At 37.7% G+C, this 12,298-nt stretch overlaps 1 protein-coding gene and 1 long non-coding RNA gene across 5 annotated transcripts in view; one reads left to right on the top strand and one right to left on the bottom strand.

Annotated features, from left to right (window-relative positions):
• The window catches only part of ppp1r21 (protein phosphatase 1, regulatory subunit 21), a 75,778-nt gene that overhangs the window by 31,317 nt on the left and 32,163 nt on the right, over window positions 1-12,298 (bottom strand). For all 4 annotated transcript variants that reach the window (XM_078557227.1, XM_078557230.1, XM_078557228.1 and 1 more), the window contains 6 exons: window positions 11,858-11,916; window positions 11,659-11,753; window positions 9,272-9,324; window positions 4,431-4,580; window positions 923-1,024; window positions 733-821 (listed from right to left, as the gene is read on the bottom strand). In XM_078557227.1, coding sequence (XP_078413353.1) covers window positions 733-821; window positions 923-1,024; window positions 4,431-4,580; window positions 9,272-9,324; window positions 11,659-11,753; window positions 11,858-11,916 — 548 coding nt within the window. The remainder of the gene's footprint in view (window positions 1-732; window positions 822-922; window positions 1,025-4,430; window positions 4,581-9,271; window positions 9,325-11,658; window positions 11,754-11,857; window positions 11,917-12,298) is intronic.
• The window catches only part of LOC144689824 (uncharacterized), a 58,910-nt gene that overhangs the window by 15,941 nt on the left and 30,671 nt on the right, over window positions 1-12,298 (top strand). Inside the window, exon 3 of the long non-coding RNA XR_013578720.1 lies at window positions 501-599. This is a non-coding gene — a long non-coding RNA (uncharacterized LOC144689824). The remainder of the gene's footprint in view (window positions 1-500; window positions 600-12,298) is intronic.

Genomic DNA, 12,298 nt, shown 5'->3' with positions numbered 1-12,298 from the left:
CTATGTTCAATACAGAAGTGACATTCACCCTGGGTGCAATCCATCATTTCCTGAGACAGATGATGCCTAACTAATTAGCTATATCAGTCTCTATTGGTTGGGGACGGGGGAAGCAAGAGCACATGAGTCAGAAGGTTTTTACAGTAGTCTCTAAATTTAGTTATACTATTCATCCTATTTATGAGAACTATTATATTATCACAATCACATCAATAATACAACTTTACACAGCATGAATGATGACGAATACGCCTATTTCAAAGCTAAGAGCATTAAACTTTTCAGTAGCTTATGCACATCCTTGTTTGCAAGGTATCTTTTGGCAATCACCAATGTTCCACCACTACATATAAAATTCTTCACTTTGCAAAACTAATCATTCATATTCAGAGAGACTTTGGTCTTAAAATGCTGGACAGAAATCTGGTAGTGTTTCATTGTGTTTCAATGGGATGAAAGAATGTCATTCAATTAATAAAAGCATTTTTTGTGTTTTAAAGGCAATAGATATTCGCACGGAACAGACCTAATCACAAAGAACATCTTTATTTCTAGCAGTCTGACCTCCTCAGCAAGTGTGTACATGGATAATTGAAAAGGTCAGTATTTCTTACACATTGGAAAGTCTTGAGTATAAAGCTTGAAACAAATCTCTAGAGATACAGTTTCTGCATTAGCTGTGCACTAAAAAGTATTTCACCGTGTTAAGTTGCAAGGATCAAAAGAATTTACCTTTTTAATTGGTACGGTAGAATTTTCTTTAGGAAGCAAACATAAGAAGTGAAGACAACTGAAAATGGTTTAAGTTTCACAGTAGTTTCCTAGAAAAAGGAGGGAAAGAGATTCTCACTGACGTACACATCCACATTAATGCTGAAATATATTTAAAAAACTACATTTAAGCCAACTTTAGTAAACTTACCAGTGTAGTAACAGTTTCTTCAGTAATGCTCTCAAATAGATGCAACATTCCTTCTTCCAGGGGGCGGACATAAGCGGCATTTTCATGCAGGTATTCAGAAAACTGAAACAAAAGGAAAAAAAATGACTGGTGTATATTTGGACATGGAATAAAATTAAGTGTATACAGGACAATTTCAAAATTTGCAGCCAGCGAACTTGGGAATATTGTGAACTGTGAAGAGGATAGCGTTTCATTTCAATAGGACACAGGCAGTTGGTGGAATTGGTGGGCATGTGGCAGATGAAATTTAATACAGAGAAGTGATTCATTTTGGTAGGAAGGATATGGAGAGACAATATAAAATAAAGGCTACAATTCTAATTGGAGTACAAGAACAGAAGGACCTGGATGTGTATGTGCATAACTCATTGAACATGGCAGGATAGGTTGAGAGAGCAGATAAAAAACCTTGAGTTTTATAAATAAAGACAGAGTACAAAAGCAAGGAAGTTATGGTGAATCATTATGGAACACTGGTTCAGCCTTAACTGTAAGATTGTCCAATTCTAGTCACCATACTTTAGGAAAGATGTGAAAGCATTAGAGAAGTTGCAGACAAGATTCACAAGAATGGTTCCAGGGATGAAGAACTTCAGTTACATAGAGAGATTGGAGAATATAGGACTGCTCTCCTTGGAGAAGGTTGGAGAAGAGAAGGTTGAGAGCAGATTTGATAGAGGTATTCAAAATCATGAGGGGACTGGACTGAATAAAAAGGGGGAAACTGTTTTCTCTGATAGAAGGATTAAGAACAAGGCGGCACAGATTTAAGGTAATTGGCAAAAGAAGCAATGGCAACATAAGGAAAATTCTTTTTATGCAGCATGTGGTTCGGATCTGGAATGTACCGCCTAAGAATGTGGTGGAGGCAGATTCAATTATGGCTTTCAAAGAGAATCATTATCTGAAAAGGAAAAATTTGCAGAGCCTCAGGGAATAGGTGGGGAAGTGGCAGTAGGTGAATTGCTCTTGCAGAGAGCCAACATGGACATGATGGGCCAAATGGCCTCTGCAATACAATCATTCTGCAATGATTCTATAATTCTACAACACTTTACCTAGAATGCCCTGAAACACCCTGGTGCTTCACAGAAAACACAAAACTGTAGCCTTTAAAATCACATCAAAGAATCAGAATAATGAAAATTTCAACACAGAGAGACACTTTTCGGCCATATCATTACTATATTATCATAACTACACCATCGTGCTCCTTCCCCATATTCAAACATCTGGGGATACAGTATACATAAATAATTTCACACATGATAGATGGCAAGTGTAATATGCTCAGGTGGTGACTTTAAACCTATGGTTCCCAAAACTCTCCACTATTTGGGTTTCTCTTGTGTCATGTCTGGGTCTGACGTAGACTAAGTGGTAGAAATCAATTGCTATGATTAGTCAACATCCACTGTCATTACATCACAAGGATGCTAGAAGACGGGTGCTATCAGGGTATGCATACTACTTTAACTAGGCGACAACTAAAGACTCTACATTCTCAGACAGGCCAGTGAAAGCTGGCAGCATCTTTACCATAGTGGGGTTTGATAAATTTATTCATTTTTACTTTTTGAAGGTGGGTTAAGATGGCAGGCAAATAAGATCAGCCCAAAACCACAAGCACAACAGAGCAGCACTCCATCCAATTTTGCCACAGAAATACTTCTATCCATCAACTTCTTGCTAATTGAGAATTTTCCATGAGGGGAAATCACACATACAAGCTCTCACATATCCTACCACTAAATAGGACTTCATAATGCAGCTGCAAAAACAAGATTAATAAACAATTTTGTATATATTTGCATATTTATAATTATTTCTATACAATATATTCTATATATATTTATATATGTATATTTATAATTATTTCTATACAATATATTCTATATATATATATATATATATATATATATACACACACATACACACACACACACACACACCCACTAGAAAATGTAGAAACATTTCAGATGCATTTTGATACAGATATAAAACAATCTTTGAAGATTACAAATATTTTCTAATATGCAAGGTACCCTCAGTCAGCAACTCTATTCTGATTGAATGGAGATAGTATTTAACAACTAGAATTTGTAGCCTTAAGTGACAGTTCCATCTCTGAGCTCTAAATGGTATAAATACTTTTGTCCTAGAAAAAAAGTTTGTTAGCTGACACAGCGATTATTGCTATGGGAGATCTGTTAATATCAAATACAAATCAGCATGGATGTCTCCATGGTTTCAAAAGTTACTTTTAACAAATATCTATTGCAAGAACTGCATTTAAACGCCCATGCCAGGATGTTCAGCTATTGTGTCAAAGGGCAATAAGAACATTGAGAGAGACTGATTAAGGTTGGGGGGCAGGGGGGAAACCTGAAAAAAGTTAAAAGACAGCACTTCCATATCAAATGGCATTGACAGTGCTGCTTGAGTTTGTTGCAGTCTTATTCCACAGCTGGATACAACCGGAGACGGAAAATTTTTCACAACTAGTGTGCGTGTGTGTGTTTGTGGAGTGGGTGAGTGGGGAGAGCGAGAGAGAAATTAATGATTAGCCTAGCAGCAATTAGTGAGTCGAAGATTGACCTGCTTATTAAGTAAGGCCTTGGGGCTAAAACTTGAAGTCCTGGCAATAGAATGTTCCAGACTGTGACTATTGCATCAACAGCTGTGATCATGTGATGGTTGAAGTCTGCTGATGCACATCGAATAGACAAGATACTAAAAATTAGGCTAGAGATCACAAGCCAGTGTGCTGCAAGAGTACCTATCACACAAAAAGGGAAAAATTTCCAGTTTGCCAAGTAAAAAGAAGCATTTTCTTCTTTTAGTGCAAGAACACATGCCTACTTTCAATTGTGCTCTGTCAATAATACTCCACTTGTAAATTGCTTTTATGCTAAAGAATAAACTGATTGTAATCAGAACCGCTAACTGACTTTGTTACTAAAAGTGAACAATGCAAATTTTTAACACCCCCCAACCTTTCTGCAATAAACAGTTTCTGAAATGGCATATGCAAAACATCAATTTATTTTTTTGCAAAAAAGCTTATTCACTTATTGTGCATTTCAAGAATGGTTTGCTTTTCTTTCAGATTAACAGCATTTGCTGTTAAACTTTCACAGAATATTTAGAGCCTCTGTCTTTATATTTAAACTGTTTTCCTCTCTTTAGATCCTCCCCATCTCAGTAATTCCTGTTAATACAACAAACCTATATTGATAAACTCTACTAATACTGCAACCTTGTATAATATTCTCTCTGCTGCAAGACATTTAGTTACGTCTTAGTTAACCATAAGACAAGGATATAATATGTGCAAAATACTTATGGAACTTAAATGATTGTGCAATGTTTAAACTCTTTACTGACAGCATAAAGGACATACGGTATTAAAGTAGCTATTTTTCCTGCTATTAGGAACAGCACTTTTCTAAGAAATGAAACATACCTTTTGGTTCAAAGGAGATATAGTGTCTGTTGCAGAGTCAATGGGGTAGATCTGAATTCTTTGCTCAGTATAGGTATGAAGATTTAGCAATGCTCCCACCAAATCCCGAACAAAAGCCAGTGCCTGTCCATTAAGATCGCGAGCTTTCAGCTGAAATTTAACAGTTCTTTATGTGAAATGTAGCATGGTAGTTAGTTTTACATAGTACTACAAAGCACTTTTTTTTGTTAATCTCTTTCTCCCCTCCCTCGTGGCCATTATCCACATTTAAGTCTCAACAGTGAAAGCTGATGGTTATCTTGACTACACAGGGTATACCAGGTGAACTTGAGCTATACATGCACGCATACACTTTTAGTAGAAGCAACCATATAACGATCAACAGTAATAACTACCTGATATCAGCTAACTGGTCACAAGCCAGGGATTGAACTCAGTGACTTTCCTGATCTGTCTGACTCAAAAGGGGATGAACCTCAAGCTATTAAGATAGATGTTGTTGTATTAATTACCAGCAGACAACTATAAAAGATCTTGATTTGGATTAAATGATTAAAAAAATAATTTACAGGATTGGGCATCACTGGTAAGGCCAGCATTTATTGACCATCGAGAGTTGCTCTTGAGAAGGTGGTGAGATGAGCCACCTTCTTGAATGCAACGGAGTGGTTTGCTGGGCCATTTCAGAGGGTAGTTAAGAATCAAACACATTGCTGTGGGGCTGGAATCACATGTAGACCAGACCAGGCAAGGAGCAGCAGATTTTCTTCCATCAAGGACAGTGGTGAACCAGATACATTTTACAACAATACAGTAGTTTTTGTGGTCACCATTACCAGCTTTAAACTCCCCAGCTACCATAGTGGGATTTGAACTCATGCCTCAAGGTCATTACTCTAGGTCTCTGGATTATTTGTCCAGTGACATAACCACCATGCTAGTGTACACCATAAAAATGCACATTACGGTTTTACAAACTTTTTGTCCCAAATCACTCAGGCTTACAACTGCAGAGAATGAAGCAGCTTTGGCACAAAATTTATGAAACAATCTCAGAACAATTTCAACTTGGAACTAACCATTAAACTTATCATACAGCAAAAGGCTATATATACACAGATATTTATCACTTATTACGACAAATGGATTCATAAAGCATTGCGGATTTAAGAAACATCTCAAAGTGCTTTGCAAATAGGCATAAGGAAAAACTAATGCCAAATCAAGAGGAGAATAGGGATGATCAAAAACTGTCAGAAATGTTTTTAAAAGGAGGATGGTGGTGGAGGGAAAAGAGGAAGAAAAATGGACGAGAATAGGGGTCAGAAAATGAGACAATTAAGAATTGCACGTGGCATTGTTCCTCCCTTCCCCTAAAGCTCACTCATATCTGTACAGACTGAGAACATGGAAGGGTTATTCTCCTGCTGATCTGTTCAGATTTGCTCTTGGTGCTTCTTTATAAACAATCGCACACAGTAGTTATACAAGGGATGTATTCTACCCTCAAATTTTTGGTCTTTTATTTCAAGTGGTTTGTTTCTCTTCAGCTATGCCTCCAGACAGTCACTGTCTTTCATATTCAGTAAAACAAACAATTCGTACGTACAAATTTGATTGTGGGACTGATGTGAAGAATGGCTAGCCACATAATTTGGTTGATGTCCCCACAGAAAATAGCCTTGAAGTGCTGCTGAATTTCAGGAGGGCCTGGCTACATCTGATCTGGGGATGCTTCATGTTAACACTGGGCATCAGGAATGGAGAAATATTTTGTAAAGACATTAATCTGTACAGATACTCTTCACCTTGAGAAACCAAAATAAGTTCACTTTTTAAAGACATGTAAATATGAAATTATTGATGCTGCATTTGAAACCAGCAAAAAATAAGTGATAAAGTCAGGAATTTGGTGCGGGTGGGAATTCAGTGCACAAGGGGAAGGAGGTGCTGCTTTTTAATTCTTCTTTAAACCTCAAGTAACTGTTGAGTGCTTTTGTCTCTAAGCTAAGAAACTCAAACTTGCTACGACTTCACTTCAATAAACTCGTATCTTAAACCAAATACATTAATTCAATTAAAAATTAACTAATCAAATAAGGGTTCGATAGACATGGCAGGACAGGTGGTGTGTGTCATAATTGCAGCACGTGAGGGTTTGTGGTGAACATTGCGATCCCAGAAAACTATATCTGTGGTATCTACAGCTCGAGGAACTTTGGCTCAGAGTTGTTGAGCAGGAGTCTGATCTGCAGACATTGCAGAAGAGGGAGGGGGAAGAGGTACCTAGACCACGAGGCAGTCACACTCCTTATTTAAATAGGACTTTAGAGTTAGTCAATGGTTAGAGACAGGAAGGTCCAAATGCTACTCAGGCAGATATGGAGATCCAGGATGAAGTGATTAAAATCAATCCAGTTTACATGTTGCACAAATGCCCTTAATTTTGACCAACAGGTACAAGGTATTTGCCACCTGTGCGGATGAGATCAAGGGCTGCAGGGTGGCTAGGCAAACTGATCATAGCATCATGGTGCAGGAGGCCATTCAAATGGGGAGAGTGAAAAGGAATGTGGAAATGATAGGGGTCAATATAGTCAGAAGGATAGATACTGTTTCTTTGCAGCCACAACCAGGAGCTCCAAAGGTTGTGTTGCCTGCCTGGTGCTTTGTTATAATGTAGGAAATGTGGCACCTAATTTGTGCACAGCTAGCTTCCATGAACAGCAATGTGATAATGATCAGTTTTTTTTTAAAAAATGATCTTAATTGAGGGATCAATATTGGCCAGGACACGGTGGATAACTAACTCCCTTGCTCTTCTAAATAGTGATGAGATTTTAATGCCCACCTGAGAGAGCAGATGGAGGCTCTGTTTAATGTCTCATCTCATCTGAAAGACAGCACCTCTGACCATGCAGAACTCCTTCAGTACCGCACTGGGATTTCAGCCTAGATCTTGTGTTCAAACCTCTGGACTAGGACTTGCCCCTGTCAAAAGGTTGTGGGTTCAAGAGTTCTACCAACTCAGCCAGCAATGACACACAAAAATGAAATAAAATTTGATTACAAAAGCTATTAAAAAAAAATGTTTTTCAAAAGATTACTCTGCACAGCCACTCTTTAATCTTCAACACTGAGTTTCCTGCATTTACATTATCTACATAAACAATGTGGATGCAATCACCAGTGGTTGCCAGTTCACCAACAGTGTTGCTGCACAAGTGGGTCGGGCAAACCTCCTGAATCTAGTTCTGAAGAGTCATACGGACTCGAAACGAAACGTTAACTGTATTCCTCTCCACAGATGCTGTCAGACCTGCTGAGTTTTTCCAGCTATTTTTTGCTCCTGAATCTAGTGCCTCACACCAACAACGGTGACTGGAGTCACTAAAATGATTATACATGCATGCTGTTCAGCAGTTAAAAAGGTACCTCTTCCTCACGAAGGATTCTTGAGAAATATGGATAGCTTAATTCAAATCAATAGCCCAAATCTTGCGGTCCCAATAATGGCAAATGCCAAGATGTTTGGTGTTACCAAGGTCTGTAACAGAACTGCAACTTCCAGGTAGCCCCCTTGCACTCAAATCCGCAAGTTGTGGATTACCAGCAGGAGCTCATGATGTTGGTCCTGCTGGGACCTGTCAGTGTAAAAACTTGGGCAGATTGCCCTGTGCTTGCACTGATTTACTTCGGCTGATCTGAGCAGGCAGACAGCCCATTCACCAAGCTGAAATTCCTCCTGTAGGTTGCAAACAGGGCAAGAATGTATTTTTAAAACTAGTCAGCGGAGTACGCCTCCACTCAACCGCTTACTGACAGATCTGGGTCATTAATTTGGCACTGTATCATATGGAAAAAGTGTTTCATCCTACAGATGATCCCAGTTATAACAGTAATGAATGGGTCAGAATTTTGGGGACACAGATGTCACATTGGCACTTTAAAAGAAAAACTCAACTACTTTTGCCTGGCTTCACAAATTTCCGTTACGTCATCCATGCAATTAGTGTAGTTATTTCTCCCCAAGTTTTGGGCACAACACTGTTATGCTAGGCCTTATCTTTAGGTGCCTGCTGTATTGTTATCTGACTCCAATAAAGCATTTTGTTGGCTAAGCTACAGAGGAAACAGATATCCAAAGCCACATGGATTGGGTGTTGTGGAACTGGTTCTAGTCCACACTATATCAGCTATAAGTTATCAGCACACATCTACAGTAATATTTCTCAAAGAATAAAAAGGGAACTTTTTAAAACCAGTTCCAGGATTCAGTAGTTCAAAAACAGAATGGTTGTTCCCAATAACAGGGGGAGCCTTTTAAGGAAAATGATTTGTGATTAATGCAAACAGATGAAGCACGGCCTCAACCTGGATCCCCAAATTAATAATTATAATTGCATATGTCAATCATATCATATCCTGAACTGAACCTTGGATAACCAAAGAGGTGAGAAGCAGCAAGTACAAGCATTTAAGTTGTTTCAAAAAAATTAAAATTCACCTTAAAAAGTAAGCTTGAAGGTTCAGTTGGCAAAATGGGATGATTTCACAATTTTTCAACCTCAAAATTTACAGCCTGAATTCATAATTGTATCAAATATACAACTGAATCAGCTGTAGACTAAGTCATTTAGAGTACTGCACACTTTTTAAGCTTTCAAAACACATGATTCCCAAAATCTAACTTTTAAATAATGTTATACAGTACTTAGCAAAATTTGTGTAATTCCCGAACACAAATTTAATATTTATTTTAGATGGAACAGTTACAGCAGTCTTCTGAAGCTTAACATCTCTCCTAAAGATTTTCAACCATCCATCTCTGGGTTACTCACTTGATGCCTTCTATCATGTACAGGTACATCCAATGTGTTGTATTCTGCAAACCCTACACAGAAATGAGATATTAGATGAGTAGGTTTTAAGCATTAAGATACACATTGAAAACAGAAGATGCACTCTAAATTGCCATCTGCATTCCTGGCAGTCCAAGTGATAAACTTGAAAACATATAGTTAGCAACAGGTCTGTGCACTGTAAGAGACAAAATAGGAAATGAAGCATCAGCAAAATCCAGTTAACCCTCATTAGAGTCATGAAGCTCAAACTATGAACAAGGTTTTATTTTATATGTATTACTTAAGGTAACACTAGCATTGGGCACTTACATGTGCCAGTGTGAATATAGTTGTAATCGGTCTTAAAATACACAGAGTACTAAGTCATACCAAACTGGTGCTATTAAATGTAATATGGAATCTGAATGTTTACCAAATATTAGGTCTGTCTTATTTCTTATTACGGGCAGCATATATCTATAATTTAAGCCTTGATTTTATGTTGCACAAAGTACAGAAAAAAAATTGGTCATTCAACCATCCAAAAGATTGCATAAAGCTAATGAATGAGGCCTCCTTCAAATCATTTTCATTTCCTGCACTAGAAGCCATGACAGTGAATTGAAAAAAAACAGAATATGTGGGGAAAAATAACAGGTCAGCCAGCAACTGGAAGAGAACAATTGGTTCATGCTTCTGATAGAGGGTCCAACATAAAACACTGACCCAGAACTTGGTTTCAGATGCTGTCCATTTCTTGTTTTATTTCTAAAACTCTTCTGAAGTAGTTACAAGTTTCACTGAGCTCAAGTTTTTTCATTTTATAATCTTGGTCCACAAAATGTTCTCAGCCACTCAACTCAATTCAATAAAATTAAGCTACTAGATTCCAGCCAAAAAAAGGGTCTTTTTCTCTACACCCCACTGCATATTTTCTTACAATTGCAAACTTTTAAGTGAGGATTTCATTTTGATCAGTAAAGTGATGTTCAACACAGCAATACTCAAAATCAAATAATAGCCTGGCAATCATGCAATAGCCATAAAGTTCGTTCAGCGTAACAAGAGAACATTCCAGTATTTTACATTTGAACTGCATGGAAAGGATTGATGCAGACATAAGACAAAACAAAATACTTACTCAGCTGTCATCTATTCATCTAATGAATGTGTTGGAACATTTATTTATTTGGGTTTGATAATCACATCTAGTATTTGGCCTCATAAATTTATAATTGGCTAAGCCATACAGAACACGATCGTTCCAAGGTTCGATTCCCTGGTCTGTACTAAGTTCTCATTTTAATTTCAACACAGGAAAAGGCACAATTGGTTTCAGTACCTTTAGTTATGGAGAATAAAAAATCATCCAAGTTTCTGTGCTTGATCCCTATCTAGTAACCCCCACTAAAAATGCACACACGAATGTCAGGTGAGAATAGGGTCAGGGTCACTGATCTCTGCTGGTAATGAGTAAATACATAGGCATGAGGCAAGGGCATGACTAGGTTCAGCTATGAGTAATGCAGATGAATAGTTCACAACTTGTGTGGTCACCCAAGTGAGCTGCCAGAGTGCCACACCCATGGAAAGAAGTGATATTTAACATTATATAATCCAAAGAGTTTGATTTAACCTTTCTGTAGGGTGCTAGCTGTGGAGGGGAAAGCAATCCAAATGTTAACATTTTATAATTCCAGGCATCAAATGAAGAAATTGAACCTATATTTTGACAATCTTCACTTATTTCAGTGTTAGAACCATTTACCTAAAATACTGAGTTCTTGTGCATCCATAATTACTCAGATTGGTAAACCATATTGTGATTTACCTACATTGAAATGTGTTTTCTGGTTCAAAACTTGAGATAGTTCTTGGAATGAGGGTTCATAACAAGCATTAGTGTGTGTTATACAAGGCAGGGTTGCTAACCTGGGGCATTTCTTCTCAATGCTTGGACATGGTGCAGTAGTCCATCTTTGGAGAAACGTTTGCAGGAGAATCAGCTTGGGCAGGCAGTAATGGAATAGGCAGGTGTAAAAACAATTTTTTTTTTTCAAATTGTATGTCCCATTATATGTATTTCCAGTTTGTGATAAGATAAATATTTTCATTATATTCATCTATCTAAACTGTCAAAGAACTTTATGTTTAACAACGGGTTGGAGTGATTATGAAAAAAATTTCCCATAAGACATCTGATGGCTTCAATAATACCACTTTTAATTTAACAATCGGAGTAGAATTTACAATCACTTGCTTGTTGAAACAAACTAATTTATAGGGCTCCAACTATACAGGCTTTTGTGAGAAATTTGATATATTGATAGGTTTATTAGAAAATTGCAATTAAGACTGCTAAATTGCACAGAAGTCATACTCACTTCTATCATTAAAAGGTATTTTTTCTTGAATAATACTTGTAGACTGGTCTAATCGACTACTCAGGTCCGCATGGATATTCTTTAGCTGCTGCTGGCTGCAGTGAAAAATACGAATTTGAAATGTTTCACAATGTGTGCAACGCAGCAAAAATTTCAGCAATAACGAAGTAGTACACCACAAGTCACAACTCTGTCTTACCATTCTTCTGTCCGAAGCCTACATTCCTTTGCTTCTCTTTCCAATGAGTGCGATTTCACCTGTGGAAAATATCCCATATTTTTAAAAAAATGTTTATGAATCCTTTCCAAAACAAAGTTTTTAAAAAAACAATTCCTCCTGTGCATGTAGATCATCATCATCCAACTTGCCTGCCTGGCCCCCATGCTTGCTGCCTTTGAAAATGGCCCCTTTCCTCGGGTAATAGCTAACACTTGCAAAGCGAGCCTTGAGCCTTTGGTCCCTGTGAACTACTGCCCTATCTCCAACCTCACTTTCCTATCTAAAGTACTTCACCAGGTTTGCCACCTTCCAGAAACATGCTATCTTTCCAATAACTCCAAGCTTGAATCTCTCAAAATCAGGGTTCCACCTGCCATGCTAATGAAATGTTGCAAATGACATCCTCTGTTACTGTTAATT

The sequence above is a fragment of the Cetorhinus maximus genome, chromosome 14, assembly GCF_964194155.1.
Source record: "Cetorhinus maximus chromosome 14, sCetMax3.hap1.1, whole genome shotgun sequence".
NCBI lineage: Eukaryota > Metazoa > Chordata > Chondrichthyes > Lamniformes > Cetorhinidae > Cetorhinus > Cetorhinus maximus.
Note: the sequence above shows the minus strand (reverse complement) of the source record. Positions and strands in the feature narration are given on the sequence as shown.